Source organism: Seriola dumerili, unplaced genomic scaffold (assembly GCF_002260705.1).
Source record: "Seriola dumerili isolate Sdu_G_001 unplaced genomic scaffold, Sdu_1.0 BDQW01000807.1, whole genome shotgun sequence".
NCBI classification, from domain to species: domain Eukaryota; kingdom Metazoa; phylum Chordata; class Actinopteri; order Carangiformes; family Carangidae; genus Seriola; species Seriola dumerili.
Window position 1 is genome coordinate 2,544,733 of NW_019175062.1, and position 16,280 is coordinate 2,561,012.

General features: G+C 40.9%; 1 protein-coding gene across 1 annotated transcript in view; it reads left to right on the top strand.

Moving 5' to 3' along the window:
- Nucleotides 1-16,280, top strand: part of ryr2 (ryanodine receptor 2) — a 225,349-nt gene that overhangs the window by 100,192 nt on the left and 108,877 nt on the right. Inside the window, exons 10-21 of the mRNA XM_022766015.1 lie at nt 61-135; nt 5,763-5,919; nt 6,470-6,634; nt 6,822-6,943; nt 9,792-9,975; nt 10,881-11,016; nt 11,923-12,018; nt 12,511-12,629; nt 13,097-13,230; nt 13,614-13,855; nt 14,071-14,263; nt 15,287-15,491. Coding sequence (XP_022621736.1) covers nt 61-135; nt 5,763-5,919; nt 6,470-6,634; nt 6,822-6,943; nt 9,792-9,975; nt 10,881-11,016; nt 11,923-12,018; nt 12,511-12,629; nt 13,097-13,230; nt 13,614-13,855; nt 14,071-14,263; nt 15,287-15,491 — 1,828 coding nt within the window. The remainder of the gene's footprint in view (nt 1-60; nt 136-5,762; nt 5,920-6,469; nt 6,635-6,821; nt 6,944-9,791; nt 9,976-10,880; nt 11,017-11,922; nt 12,019-12,510; nt 12,630-13,096; nt 13,231-13,613; nt 13,856-14,070; nt 14,264-15,286; nt 15,492-16,280) is intronic.

The following is a 16,280-nucleotide window of genomic DNA, read 5'->3' on the forward strand; positions in this document are numbered from 1 at the left end:
TGTGTATCTAAAAGATATATAATTTTTTTAAAGGTGTGATTGTTTCATTTTTACCCCCAGGACAGCTCACTATGAGGGTGGAGCAGTGTCCAGTCATGCCAGGTCCCTGTGGAGGCTGGAGACACTTCGAGTTGTGTAAGTACAACACACACACACACACACTGTACACATACAACGAACGAGTAGATTCATTAATACACTCCAGCAGACATAGAAAACTAAATCTTGCAACTGAATGTGTGTTCACTGTCTTTTTTTTTCTTTTTTTTCTTATTATGTTTTGGGTATTTGCCTTTAATTCGATAGTTGCAGTGAGAGAGAGACAGGAAGGTCAGGGAGAGAGAGGGGGGATGACATGCAGCAAAGAGCCTTGTTGGTACGCACTCTACCAGGTGACCCACCGGGGCGCCCCCACGTTCACTGTCTTACTGCATTACCACTCACAAGCTGTACAGCTAATTCTATGTGTCCTCTTAGAGTCAGATAAAAATGCACCTTTTAAACTGGCTTTACTCATTCTTTTAAATTTGTTTTTGTCTATATTTTTACTGTATAATCTTATTACTGTCTCTTGTGTCTTTTGTTAAAGCAGTTTACTGGACCAAGAAGAGTATAATACAAATAAAGCTGTCATTATTATTATTATTATTATTATTATTATTATTGTCACTCACTAAACACACAGACAGATTTGTATTTGATCAGACATGTTATTGTGTCAAGCTGTCTGCAGCCACTGCTGGGGATCCCTCACAGTGTGAAGAGTCTAGCATGGCTAAACTGTACTGGGGGCAGCAGAGTGGTGGAGTACACAGTAAAAATATTGCAACTTCTACCCACGGTATGCATCACCAGCTTTTAAATGATTTCAGTAGTTGCTAAGTAACAGCAGTATCAGGACATGGCAGTTTAGAAATGGTTTGCAGGTTGATAACCAGGCACCACTTCTCGGTTGCTTGAAGCTGCTGATGCATGGTTGCTGTATTTTAACCACTTAGGTGGGAATTTGCTGTGAAAATACTCTTTTGTTATTATTGTCCATATTAAAGTGATCGACGTGATGTCAAAAATAGTAAAACACACATTATGCACATTATGTAACACATTTTTGTCACACACAGACAAAGAAAACATGAAATTTATTTCACTATAACCAACTGGCTCAGCTTTCCGGCAACAATAGTAGACTTTTTAATGGTTATAGTATAGTATTTCATTATACTGTATTGTATAAGCATTTCACTTCCACAAACCTTTAGTGCTGTACATTAAAGTAAAAAAAAAAAACAGTGTAGGTGGAAATGCTCAGCAATATAAAACATAAACATAAAACATAATAAATAACCAGAATTACGTTGCAGTTTACATCATGCTTGTCCAAACTCATAAAAAAATTAGTGAAGACTTTGAAGCACTGAAGCAAGGTCTTAAGTGTATTTGCAGAATATTATGATGTCACAATGAATTTGACCTTTGACCTTTTGGATATAAAATGTCATCATTTTATCCTTATATACAATTGTATCATAATTTGCGCATGAAGTTAGATATAAGTTGTGGCCAAAACCATATTTTATGAGGTCAGTACCCTTGATCTTTTGACCACCAAATTCCAATCTGTTCATTCTTGAGTCCACTGTTTATCCACCCCATTTGCAAAGGGAGTCAGCCTTTTATTTTCATAATATTGACATAATATCAATAGTACGTCTGTGTATTAAGAGTGAAGTATTGAGTTAAGATGCGTTTAGCTTTACTTAGCTTAACATGGACTAATACATCTTTCCGAGTGTGAAGAGTCAGGAAGGAGGACCCAAATGCAGGCACAGAGGAGGCAGGCAGGAACAGTCAAGTGATTTAATGGTCAGACTTTAAACTTTCAGGCAGTGCAGGCAAGTATGCAAGCTGGTAACCGCAATGAAACATGCTGGAACAGAACACTAGAGTCCAGAAACTCACAGAAAACATGAGCTTGGAAACGTCAATGATAAGATGACATTGACTGTGAGCAGAAGGAAGGTATATGTAAATAGTCCATGGCAGGTAAGTCACTGTCACTGGAGGGAAAAGGGCAGGAAGGCATGGCAGGTCCAAAGAAGGGAACAACAGAGCCCAAATACGTAATACCAAGTCACTTGGGTGGAGTGACTGCGACATATTCTTCTTACCTGTAATTGTAAATATTGCAATATGTTTACCATATTCATGCCTGGAATAAGCTTATAATATGATTTCAGATGTCCCTAAAGTGGACCTTACCATTTCTTAACGTTGATGTTAAGAAACTGCCTCCCATGAGGCCCTCATTCCCATCACTCAGTCAGGTCCTCAACTCTCTGCTCCTGTGCGTCCAGCAAATTGAAACCTTGTAGGTAAACGAAGTCTCAGTAGTTAACTATCTAGCTCGCTTAATACACATTGCCTTCTTACTGTCAGTGTCTGAATTAGATTATGTCAAGTATGAAAGCAAATGTTAGCTAGCTAATTGCGCGCCCTTCATTTTCATTGTTGGCTTTGCATTTCATTACCAATAAGAAATGTCATTATATAATCTAATTTTAGCAAACACTGGGGCTCAGTCACGAGCAGTGAGACAATGGAGGAATAGTTGTTGTAGAGATACGTTTTGACAACAGTACAGAGTTTGTAATTCCATATTAATAGTCTTTTAAATAGTCTTTTAAATTTGAATGATGTGCTGGCAACAAGTGGCAGCAAGTTCTCCTAGCTCGTAGTTTTTTTCCAATATATTAGCACATTCTTTTTCGATTGACGTTTTTTATTCTATTCTTATTTCGTCTCATGATTGAGAAAATAATGTACACAAACAAAGAACTTTAAAGTTTACCAGATCTGGAGTTAAACATCCCATATCGACTGAGCTGAAGAAGCCGTACCGCAGATGAAGAGTCTGAGCTAAGTTAAAGGCTAGGAGATGGAGATATAAGCCTTTTCTACCATCAATCCTCATGGGAAATGTCAACTCACTGGCTAACGAGTATGATGAACTGGAGGCACTTGTGAAGAACCAGTGAGCATATCGTGAGTGTAGTCTCATGTGTTTCATGGAGACTTGGTTAAACGACAACACCATTGTGTGGATTTACCCGGCTTCACTGCAGTACAAGCGGACAGAGATGCCAGAGCAAGTGGAAAGAATAAAGGTGGACTGGTTCTGCTTGTGAACAATAGATGGTGCAACCCCGGTCACATCACAGTGAAGGAGAAGTTACTGGGATACTGAACTGTTGGCAGTTGGTTTAAGACCGTACAATGTACTGAGGGAGTTATCTCACATCGTCGCCATTGTTGTTCACATTCAACCACAGGCAGAGCTTGTATATCTGGGAATTTTAACCATGTCACTCTTACTTCTCATCTAACTGGCTTCACTCAATATGTTGACTGTCCGACAAGGAAGAAAATAAGACACTTGATCTGTTACATGTCAAGGAGGCCTACACTGCTTCACCTCGGCAATCACTTGGTATATCAGATCATAATCTGTTTTTTCTTCAGCCTTTCTACAAGCCCTGTGTACTGAGGCAGGCTGCAACCACCTGCTCATTCATGCACTGGACCCTGGAGGCCAGTGAGTGTCTAAAAGACTGTTTTGAGTGCACAGATTAGAATGTACTGTTGCAGTCACAGGAAAAATGATAATAGCAAGGACCCTGATCTTGATACAGTGGTTGGGTGTACCACAGACTACATAAACTTCTGTATGGACACTGTAATGCCAGCAAGGACACTATACACTTTCCAAATAACATAACTAGAAAAAGGAGGCCTTCAGGGATGGAGACTGGGAGAAGCTCAGGTGTGTGCAACATGAGCTGAAGAGGAAATTAAAGCAGGGGAAGGAGGACTACAAAAGGAAAGTAGAGGGGAAGCTGCAGCACAACAACACCAGAGAGGTGTGGAAGGGAATGAGGACCATCACTGGCTATAAAGAGAAGAACAGCCAAGCAACATCAGGTGATGTGGACAAGGCCAATGAGTTCAACCTGTTCTACAACAGGTTTGACACAGTTTCACCTGTTCTCTTTTCCACTGCTTCAGCTGCAGCTTCTCCTACGGCATCTCCTTCCCAACCTGACATCCACTGGGCCCATTCTTACTTGGATGAGCTAGGTGATAACATGTTCTTTGATTATTTTTTTTTCCCAAGTGCATTTAACACCATCCAACCCCCCATTCTTAAAGACAAGCTGGAAAGGATGGGGGTGGATCCCTGCTTCACATCCTAGATTGTGGGTTACCTGACAAGACGACCACAGCACGTCAGGCTGGGTAACTGTGTCTCAGGGACAGTGATGAGCAGCACTGGGGCTCCACAGGGGACGTTTCTGGATCTGTTCCTGTTCACCCTGTATACGGCAGATTTAAATACAACTTTGAGTCATGCCACATCCAGAAATACTCGGATGACACAGCTATTGTGTCATGTATCAGTAACGGGCAGGAAGAGGAGTACAGGGATCTGGCGATGGCCTTCAGTGAATGGAGCGACAAGAACTGCATCGTTATGAACACCTCCAAGACCAAGGAGATGGTCAAGGACTTTCGGAGGTGTAGGCCCACCCTAGAGCCAGTCAACATGTGAGGGAAGGACACTGAGGTGGTGAACACTTATAAATACCTAGCTGTGCACCTTGACAGTAAACTGGACTGGTCCCTGAATCTAGTGGAAGGGGCAGAGAAACAAATGAGCATCAGGTGCGACAACTGATCATTTTATGGCGTGTAGTGTAACATAATGGATGACAGCCAATGCCACATACTGTATATGACGCCTCAAGACACCCAAAAAAAAGATGGGCATGTCAGAATTCTAAGCCCTCTTGCGCATTCTTTGCATGATGTTGACTAATAGGAGGACAGAGTGTTCTTCCATTCACACTTGTAAGTATGGCAAAGTGAAAGAGGAATGATGTCGGTGGAGCTTCTAGGTTGAACTGTTCAACAGAGGAAAGGCTGAATGTGCTATGCCAACAACACCTCTGCCTTTCAGACATTTCTTTTTTTTAAGCTTTTCCAAACGCAAGACAGCCAGTATTGCACATCTTCGGATGCCATTGTTTTTTTTTTTATATTGTTGTTCCCTGAGGTTGGTCCCTAGTTCCAACTTCCTGATGACATCATGCAGGTCATGAAAGATGGCAAGCTGTGATTAGTTGGAGACCTACATGTAGTCTGTCATGTCTCACTGCCAAGTCACAACAAAAATTTATGACTACAATAGCCTTATCTGACACACTGACCCTTATCAGATAAGAATGTTGTTTAGTCTGAACCTCTCATCAGACAGAGTAAGTGTTTAACCTGTGTGTAATTATCCATCTTGAGAAATATCTATAAGATCCACTGACACAGAAAATGAGGAAGGTAGGAAGGAGAACGCCTGTAATTATTTTGTGCAATGTGTTTTTAATTCTGTTAATATATCAACCCAACTGATGTACAATATTTAAACTGCTTTAATTACTTTTTGGCCAGCTGTAAACAGAACACTGACAGCCTACAGTCTGGCTAAAGCGTTAACAAACAGTTGCCTTAACACAAAACAACATGATCATTCATGTGGAGTTTGCGTCCACCTGATGACTGTAAGACCAGTATTCCCTCTCTTTTAGCTCTGTTTTTGGTCTCCTCCAACTCCTGAGGGAAATTTCTGTCTCTTTCCTCTGCTGAATGCTCCACTATGTTCACCACCTACTCTCTGACTATGTCTTTCTGCTCTTTGCTGTGTTTGTGTCCAGGTGGAGTGGGAGTCATATCCGATGGGGTCAACCGTTCAGACTGAGACATGTGACCACAGGGAAGTATCTGAGTCTGATAGAAGACAAATCTCTGCTGCTGATGGACAAAGAGAAAGCTGATGTCAAGTCTACAGCCTTCTGCTTCAGGTCATCTAAGGTACAGCATCCACAACAATTTGTGATAAGGCCTGAATGTACTGTATTACAGCTTCGTAATGACTTTGCAGGTTAGCAAACTGAGGTCTGAAGAGCTTCTGTACAGGGGTGGAGCAGCCAAGAGGTTGGAAACCAGGGCAGTACTTCGTCTGAAATGACATGAGAGTTAATGACCATGAAAAACAAAGAACTGATAGGAAGACGGAATCTGAGAACCATGACAGTCTCAATGTTTCAGCTGTTCTATTGTTTTGCCACCAACCAGAAATGTTTTATCGTACTTCAGTCTTTTGCTTGAACTGAAATATTCTGCTGAGTTTGGATTAAGCAGATACGCTCGTAGATAAGAAATATAAAAGCCTTAATAACATAAAAAATCCACTGAGGTCCTGTTTGTGTTTATGGTGCTAACAAATTAATGGTAACACATGATGGCTAACTGTTCACCACAGGTTTTCTTTACTGTTTGACTTGTATCACCCAGTGTTGTAAATGAATGACAACATGTTATTTGCGATATTAATGATTGTGTCCTTCTCTTTTTACTTAAGGAAAAGTTGGATCCCGGTTTGAAGAAGGAGGTGGATGGGATGGGTGTTCCTGACATTAAATATGGCGACTCTGTGTGTTACATCCAACATGTTGACACCTGTCTATGGCTCACATACCAAGCTGTTGATGCCAAGTGTGCACGCATGGGTGGCGTACAGAGAAAGGTATCACCTGTATCCATTCTGATAACTGCAGTCATTGTTGGGATTGCTGTATACCAAAGATCTACAAAAGAAGTCTCACAAGAAACAATTTCTACAGTCTTGAAAATTCTGTTATTGGATTAATTATTATTACTGTTATGTTAAGAGTAGAGGTCAGTGTTTTCCCAAACCATACTTCTTCTTTTAGGCCATCATGCACCATGAGGGTCACATGGATGACGGGCTAACGCTGTCTCGGTCCCAACATGAGGAGAGTCGCACTGCCAGGGTCATCCGTAGCACTGTCTTTCTGTTCAACCTGTTCATCAGGTTCGTAGCTGCACACACACACACACACACACACACACACACACACACACACACACTCACTCACTCACTCACTCACTCACTCACTCACTCACTCACTCACTCACTCACTCACACACACACACACACACACACACACACACACACACACACACACATATATATATGATGTGCCTCTATGTTGTGGAACAGGGTTTGAACCAAGATGATTATTGATTCTTCAATAAGCAGGAAATATACTGAAACTCAAAACCAAAACCAAATTAGCCAGCGAAACCAGCTTTCTGTGTGTGTATAAACCATATAACAAGCATGCCTTAACCTCTCTGGCAGTGCTTTTCATTCAATGATCATATGGAAATACAATGTGACTGTACCTGCCAGTGTGAAGAAACAAGCTTTTTGCAGTTTCTTGTTAATGGTAGCAAAAATGATGCTGAAGGGAAATGGTGGTTGCTGTTGAGTGAGCATGAAGCAAGATACTGGTAGTAATTTAATTGAAAGCAAATGTACTGCGTCTAATGTAACTAATGTATGTCAAGCATGGAGTGTGGTGCATTCTGCTTTAATGTCCTTTTAATTTGAGGAGAGACCTGCCTCCTTCAGTGAACTTGTGGCAGAATACTGCAGATAAGCTTTGTATGATGGAAGAAGACTACACTATGTGCTTTCTGTTCAGACGTGTGCAGCAAACGTACTACAACAAGCATATAGCAGCTGCAACCTTACAAGGCCAGTCAGATAAATGTTGCTCAGCCAGTCACCTGTCGTGATGCACAATAAGTAGTCAATTGCAAATACAAGCACTTTCAACAGAATGATGAAGACATAAAATGTAAATACTGAGTTCTGAACATTTATTATAATGATGAATCATTAATAAGCAGATCTGTGAGGAGTTGTGTAAAAGCCCTAAATAAATATATCTCCAGCACTGAGCTGCAGTATCCGATTCACAATACACACCAGCAGTTCTATTTTTAAGCAGCCAACACATCAGTACAACTCAACTAGGGCTGGGACGATTATCCGACGTAATCGACGTTGTCGATTATAAAAATTATTCGACGTGGAATTTTAGTGTCGGCGCGTCGTGTAAAACCACACAGGGTAAATGTTCATAGAACAAAAGCGGAACTTTCTAATGGGACCGTTTATATCCATCGTACAGCAGTACAACGGAGCGTGTACGTGTGGAGCAACACGCGGCAAAAAAGGCTCGCACACGGTCCACCAAAGTTTGGGAATACTTTAATCTTGACACCAACAGTGCGGTAGTCTGCAGACTCTGCAAAGTGCATCTTCATTTGTGTGTGTGTGTGTCTGTCGGACAGGGCAAATTGTTATATTAAATGACTAACTGGAAAATAATTGCAATAGAATTACTGTTAGGTTGATAAAAAAAATAATCGTTAGATTAGTCGAATAATCGAAAAAATAATCGCTAGATTAATCGTTTAAAGAATAATCGTTTGGGACAGCCCTAAACTCAACTCAGTCCTTTTTCCATGTAGTACAGTTGTTGATGTCCCCATGAAAGATCTGTCTAATGAGCCGCTGTTCAGACATCTTCATGGGAATTAGAGAGTTCACATGTGGTCACTCCTTTAATTTCTGTGATAGTAAAACATGAAAAGCTGTAATTGGATTCAGTCATGTGACATTAACAATATGGCTTTGAGGGGCCTGGCACAGTGACTTTTCCTCACATTGGGAGCAGAGATAGACCGAGCACATTTTATTTGTAGCTATGAAAAAGTTGCACAGCCTGCCCTACTCTCACCTTAAATCACCTGCTGTAACAGTATGAGACCAGGAGCTGGTTGTGGAAGTGGCCTGGAAAGACAATGGCCATCAAATCATGGTGTTCCCTGACTTTTCTAAATGGATGAAAAAAATAAATTGATCAAAACATACAAAATTTAAGAATTATAAAAAAAACGACTGAATGATCTAGGCATCATAGTTGTGCTTCACTGTCTTCACTGCATCCCTTTATGGCCACAGTTTACCATCTTCTAATGGCAATTTCCACCATCATAATGCTCCATGTAACAAAGCTAAAGTTGTCTCAAACTAGTTTCATCAACATATATGTATATATGTGGAACAGAAAATAATAATAAAAAAAGAAAAGCTCTAAACCATTAATTAACAAGGCAGAGCGCACTTGTGTGAATTAAGATGTCTCAGAATCTCAAGGCACATTAGCTGCCAGCACACAGGTGTATGAGTGTGTGTTCTGCTCTGAGGGAAGAGGAGGAAACTCCTCCACACTCACTGGAGAGAGACAGAAAAGCAGAGAGGCAGGGTCTTCTGAGGAGTATCTGTAGAGCAAACATAAGAGACACATGCAGCGGCAATTATTACTCACTGAAAACTACAGTATAACATACACTGTAGATAATCTCAATCTGTTTGTTAGAAAGGTCACACCCATCATTTGCTGTGTGCACAAGGCATATGAATTGATTAATATGCAGCCCATCACATTAGTTTGGACTGGGGAATCATCACATCCATAAACCAGTGTTAGGTAGCAAAGGAGGTGTGCAAAAGCAGTTACCACAACCCAAACACAGTGTCAGCCAGCATTATCAAACTGACAGACAATAATGCGATATGATACTTCTGTCAAATTATTTCTGGTACACATAGCTTTGACATTGACTAATATAACTTTTGCTTGTAGATCAGCTTGCAACAAAGGGCAAATCCTAATGCACCTACATGTTAGAATCAGTCAACACAATCAGTACCTGTAGCCTGTAACAGCCAGTAAGAACGAACATAACAGCAAGAGTGAGAACATCATAAAGACAGTGACTAAAATGTTCTCTCTATGCTCTAGGGGTCTGGACACACTAAGGAAAAAGGGGAAGAGCTCTACTTTAGATCTACCAATCGATTCAGTCAGTCTGAGTCTGCAGGATCTGATTGGCTACTTCCAGCCACCTGGAGATCATCTGGAACATGAAGACAAGCAGAACCGACTAAGGGCTCTGAAGAACCGACAGAACCTCTTTCAGGAGGAGGTGGGTGTGTGTGTGCTTGTAGGTGGTGTGAGTGTGTATGCATGTGCGCGCATGTGTATGAAGTTAGATTCCTACTTGTCTACTTAGATGTTTATTGATTTTTACAAGTGAGAAGAATAGAACTAAAAATGCTTCTCAAAATAATCATCAGTAAAATGTGAATTATATTTTGCTAACATCTTTGTTTTTTTTATTGAAAAGGCTTTTATGTCACATAACCAATTTAATCGAGCATGTATCTGTGTAACACCACTGCTGTTCAGTGTGTCACGGGTCAGATTTTGTGTGGTTTGTTCATTTTCATGTACAACAATGCACATGTGTACAGCAGATCTAAATCTGTACGTCTCTCACCTTTGGACTGAGGGAAGAGTGCAAGGTGCCTCCTCCAGTTTGCTGGAACCAAACTTCTCTCCTCCTCTTGTTCTCTTTAAATTATCTGCTGTCACAGGCTCTTTGTGCTACAAGGCTTTACTCTGTGATCACTTTATTCTCTGTGTACATGCTGCCTTTGAGACATACATTTTCCCCTGAAATATCTTTTTTCAGTGTTTTGTTGATAACATTATGTACAGTTCAAGTTTAATTGTGAATTTATATTGCTCTTTATTCAATGCAATGTATATTTACATGATGGATGGCAGCATGAACCACAGGTGTTCAGTTGTACTCACATAAGACTACATCCTTATACATACTGCAATACTATTTGCAGTTTATACAAACATTTAGGAAGGTTGAATGCAGCCTATGTCTTTGACTCTGAACTTCCATTATCTGCAGCTGGCCCTTTACACTGATAACAGTTGAACTCTCTCTCTCTCTCCTATCCACTTCAATCAATCAAGAGAATTTTCTGAAAAAAAAAAACAAAACAGTAAAACCACCAACCTCTGTGTCTGCAGGGGATGATCAGCCTGGTCCTAGAGTGTATTGATCGGCTTCACGTCTACAGCAGTGCAGCTCATTTTGCTGAGGTAGTAGGAAGGGAGGCAGCAGAGGCCTGGAGCTCTATCCTCAACTCCCTCTACCAACTTCTGGGTATACACACACTTTATTTCCTCTCTATTTCCTACATTTTGATATTTACAAAAGATGATAATTTACACAGTATAAACATAGGTTAAAATGAAAAATTGAAGAAAACTAGATTGTAAATTTCCTGAGGCAAATGCAGTGTGATTGCTGACAGCTTTTGCAACCACTGTAGCCGGCAGCAGCAGCTGGCTCTCAGCTCTTGCAGCAGAAATTGCAAAACAATCTTGTTTCTGGGGTTCCCCCAAGTTTGGTGAAAACTGGATGAAACATGGAGACAAAGAAGTGACAAATATGTTTTGATAAGAAATTTAAGTGAAAGGAATTCTTGTAGATGCACACAGAGTACACAGATGAAACATTTCTTCTTGTAAACCTCATGGTTTAAAACATCAGTGACATAGCAGCATATGTATAGCAGATTGAATTTATTTTACCATACCCACAAAAGCTTGTAAGCCAGTCATGGGAAAATGATACATGGTATCTCAAATCAAACATATGGGCAGTGTTCTAGGTCATTCAAATATGATATGTGCCAAGTTTGGTGAAGCATAGAGGAAAAGAGAGGATATGGAGTCAAACTCTTCATCATCTACTAAATCCATAGACACCACCTCTTTTCTTCTACACACGGTTCCAAAGCTAAAATGTTAAGCATGTTTATTTCCTAAACATTGAAACAACACAGACAACAATGTGTCTAACTGCAAGCATGTTGGATTAGAAGCGCAAAAGAAAACGTATGGAAGAAGATAGAAGGATGGAAGAATAAAGAGCAAAAAGAACAATAGTGTAAATCACACAAAAAACAATGTTGCAATCAGAGGACAGAGATTAACACCGATAGTACCAAAGTCTATTCTCTCCTCTCTCCTCTCTCCTCTCCTCTGACCTCTGACCTCCTCACAGCTGCGCTGATCAGGGGAAACAGGAAGAACTGTGCCCAGTTCTCTGGTTCGCTGGACTGGCTGATTAGCAGACTAGAGCGGCTGGAGGCCTCTTCTGGTGAGCCAGCTTGACTCTGTAAGATACTCAAACGAATACAACTGATGACTCATCACCACTGGACCATCGTACAATGATCACGTTGAAATCAAAGGGTCCAATTTCTGCCTACTCAAGACACAGCAGCATGGAGGAAACACTGGCATTTGTTAGCAAACAGCAGAAAACAAATCCAAACACAATATTTCTTAATGAGCTTAGTTTTACTTGGAAGTAAAACTCAGCTCTTTTTTTACCTTTACCAGTGCTGAGAAGCTACTTCGAAACTTTAGCTAGCAAAGCTACAAGCTTCTCTTTATTGGAAGAAGTGAGGCTACAGGCATCAAACCACCTACATTTTGATATTTTTTCAGTTAACCACACAAATCTTTAATATGTAATTCTACATATGGTGCCAATGTCACTAGTAATGATAATTAAATCAGTTGTATGTAGTGTGTATACACACACTCCAGTCATTCTTACTATGCTGTATACATTTTGTTTTTCTAGGTATACTAGAGGTGCTTCACTGTGTGCTGGTGGAGAGTCCTGAGGCACTGAACATCATCAAAGAGGGACACATCAAATCTATTATATCTCTGCTGGACAAGCATGGACGCAACCACAAGGTTCAGGGACTTTCTTCTTTCTTATAGATATACATAGACATATGTACAATAAAGCTATATATACAGCAGGAATTACACACGTGTACAAGCTACAAGTTATGGCCAAATGATCCATGTGGATAACGTGTGTGTTGTGAACAGGCTTGTAAGAATTTGTGGGCAGAACCTGAGGCAGATAAGGCCTCTGTACTGAATGAACAAGACTAGAAGCAATGATTTAAGAATTTAGACCCATTTCTCAGCTTGTCTTTGTTTTAAATCCCTCAAGTAGAGTAGCTTGTAATAAATACCTGGAGGGCACTCACTGAGCAGGCTTTGACAAACAAGAATAATTTCTCAAGGTAAAGACAGACACAGAGCTGCAGCCTGTAACTCAATGTATGCAATTCGGAGTGCCACTAAGTGTCTGCACATTTGCACTTTAACAATGATATATTTACCACAATGACATGTTCTCTGCTGTGTAGGTTCTAGATGTGTTGTGTTCGCTGTGTGTGTGTCACGGTGTAGCAGTACGCTCCAACCAGCACCTGATCTGTGACAATCTGCTGCCAGGAAGAGATCTGCTACTGCAGACCCGTTTGATCAACCACGTAAGCAGGTATACACACAAATGCACACACACACAAACACACACATGCACACACACATAAATGCGTTGTAGATGATCATAGTCCTGGTGGTTTTCTGATCTGCTTGTTCATGTGGTGTTTTAAAGCAGTGGTTGTCAACCTTGGGGTCCCTACCCCCAGTTGCTATTACATGAGTTTACCTTACATCGCCTGTATCAGTGATATTTGTCTTAGAATATAATTTGTTGAATGTGTTTGTGAAACTCAAGCACCAACTCTGTCACTAACTGAAAGTAATTATTCATCTCAGCTTTGAACTGGTACATGCTGGTTTTAGAACATTTTAGTTTATAGATATGAAACTTTCAAATTAATTCATGTCTTCTGTCGCATGTTTTCATCCTCCTATCAGCATGCGTCCAAACATCTTCCTGGGTGTCAGTGATGGCTCTGCTCAGTACAGGAAGTGGTACTATGAACTGATCGTGGATCAGGTGTTGCCATTTGTCACAGCAGAGGCCACTCACCTCAGGGTGGGCTGGGCCAGTACCAGTGGCTATGCACCCTACCCCAGTGGGGGGGAGGGGTGGGGAGGCAACGGGGTGGGTGATGACCTCTACTCGTATGGCTTTGATGGACTCCATCTTTGGTCAGGTGAGCTGTAGTTGATGATGGTAGTATAAGTAGGTGTGGATGGTACTGTAATAACCAGATCATACTTGTACATCCTTCTGTGTAGCAGCAAGTTAAGACATGTTACATTATTAAGTTACACAAACAAACTGGCTAACTGGATGTTCAAACAGATGGCTCATTCAAAACTCAGGCGTTAACGCCGTCCTCAATGTCCTTCCACTCCACCTATGCAGGCTGCATTGCACGGACTGTTAGCTCCCCCAATCAGCATCTGCTGAGGTCAGAGGATGTGGTGAGCTGCTGCCTGGACCTCAGCGTACCCAGTATTTCCTTCAGGATCAACGGCCAGCCGGTTCAGGGCATGTTTGAGAACTTCAACTCAGATGGCCTCTTCTTCCCTGTTGCCAGCTTCTCTGCTGGGGTCAAGTCAGTGCTTTACTAATAACACTTCACACGAATGAAAATTCAGTTATTATGTGTTTCCATCATGTCAAAGTACATTCAGTGAAATTCACTACATTTGTCATCAAAGACATGAGCAGCATTGGGTCATTTAGGTCTATTTTCCTTCATAGACAGTAAGTGATGTTTAGATTTAGACAAACGACTCCATAGTCTGATAATTACAGTGCCAAATACATCTGTATTTATCTTATTATGCAAATGCATGTATTTGTTAGAACAGTACAAGTTACATTTTGTCTGGATTCTGTGGTGTCATGTTCAGTCACAACTGACGGCGGAGCTGTGAAAGATCCTTTAGTTGTCACAATATAATTTACAATTGACAATTCCTCTGCCCATTGTAGAAAAACATTTGTACTGTTATTTATTTGTAGAACATTTTTAAGAATTACATCTTAGTGCTACAAATTCATTGTGAGCATAGTCTACAGCCTTACTAACAAAGGAATTTGACTTAACATTCCTAACTCAAGGTCCACTTACCAGCTTTTTCTGGAGCTGGCATGTCAACAGATGAATCTTCACAAACTCTGAGGACTCTATCCACTGATGAAGTTAGTGTGATATGATTGAAAGCATCAGAAAAAAAGTGGATCATGACTTTGGAATGGACTTTGGATGACTTTTCCCCAAAGTTGGTCAGGATTAAGTTTTCTGGTTGATGAGAGAAAGTCTGATGGATATGTTCAACAATCAGACATCATAGACAGGTTATACAAAATGTAAGGGAATTACATAAACAGTCATTTTAAAAATAGCTAAGAAAAAGCTATAGAGACTTCATGAGATGTTTGGCAGCACACATTCAGTATATGATAACTGGTAGCTGCTGTCAACTCCATTTAACTAAGCAGCAACTGGGTCTGTTAATGGGGAAAAATGCATTGTTTTAATCTGATGTAGTAATCATACCCAGTCTGCCATAGTGTCTCCTTCTTAATTCCTCATAATTTCTTTTCCCATTCCTCCCCCTTAATTAATTAGGGTGCGTTTCCTCCTTGGGGGTCGTCATGGGGAGTTTAAGTTCCTCCCTCCTCCAGGTTATGCTCCTTGTTATGAGGCAGTGTTGCCAAGGGAGAAACTGAAGCTGGAAGCCAGTCAGGACCAGACAGCAGCCACAGACCTCCTGGGACCCACCGTCACCTTGAGCCAGGCTGCATTCACCCCTACACCTGTGGACACCAGCCAGGTAAAGATCACTATTAGGGTTGTTACCAGTCAGTTAATTTTAGCTTGGAGGAGTAGTCTTTTATGGAAACCCAACATGTTCAATTTTAAATAAGTCATTACGAAATAGAGAATTATTGTAGAAATTTTCACTAAAATATACTATGCATTATAAATATACTGAATGTTAAACTTATATAATCCAATTGAATAGCTATACTCACAACTGAGGTTAGATTTGTATGGGAACCAGCCTTTACTGAAGTAAGATTGTTACAGAATGGAACCTGGAAGGAATAAAGTTTAAATAAACGAAGGCCCTGGGAGCAATGGTGTTGGAGTAGCAGCCGTAGCAAGGCCCAGATTGAGGATAGACGAGGGCCTTAGGTTTAGGGTGGTGGAGAGGTTCTTGGATGCCGGGTCCTACTACACACCATGGCACAGGAGTCTTAGATAGGGTGTACAAGGAGCTTCCGGACACCTGGTCTTACTACGTTACCCTGACACGCCTGGTTTGGGGAATTCCACACGGGGCTGGATATCATTACTCCCAAGGTTCACTTTAGAAATTAGGTGGAGAACCCACCTAAGAAAGAACTATATATGATTGTGCACAGGCTCTCTGTCTTCAGTTCGTATCTGGATCTGTGGTCGCTTTTGTTCTTTTGAAAGAATAAATCCTATTGCATTGGACTCTGATCATCTCCAGTGACTTCTTTTTTGAATCTTTTTGACTCCAGTAAAAGTGTTGGTGAAGAGGTCTAGACTTAGTCTTGGACCCGGACCAGGACCTTTTTTCCTCCAACAGAAC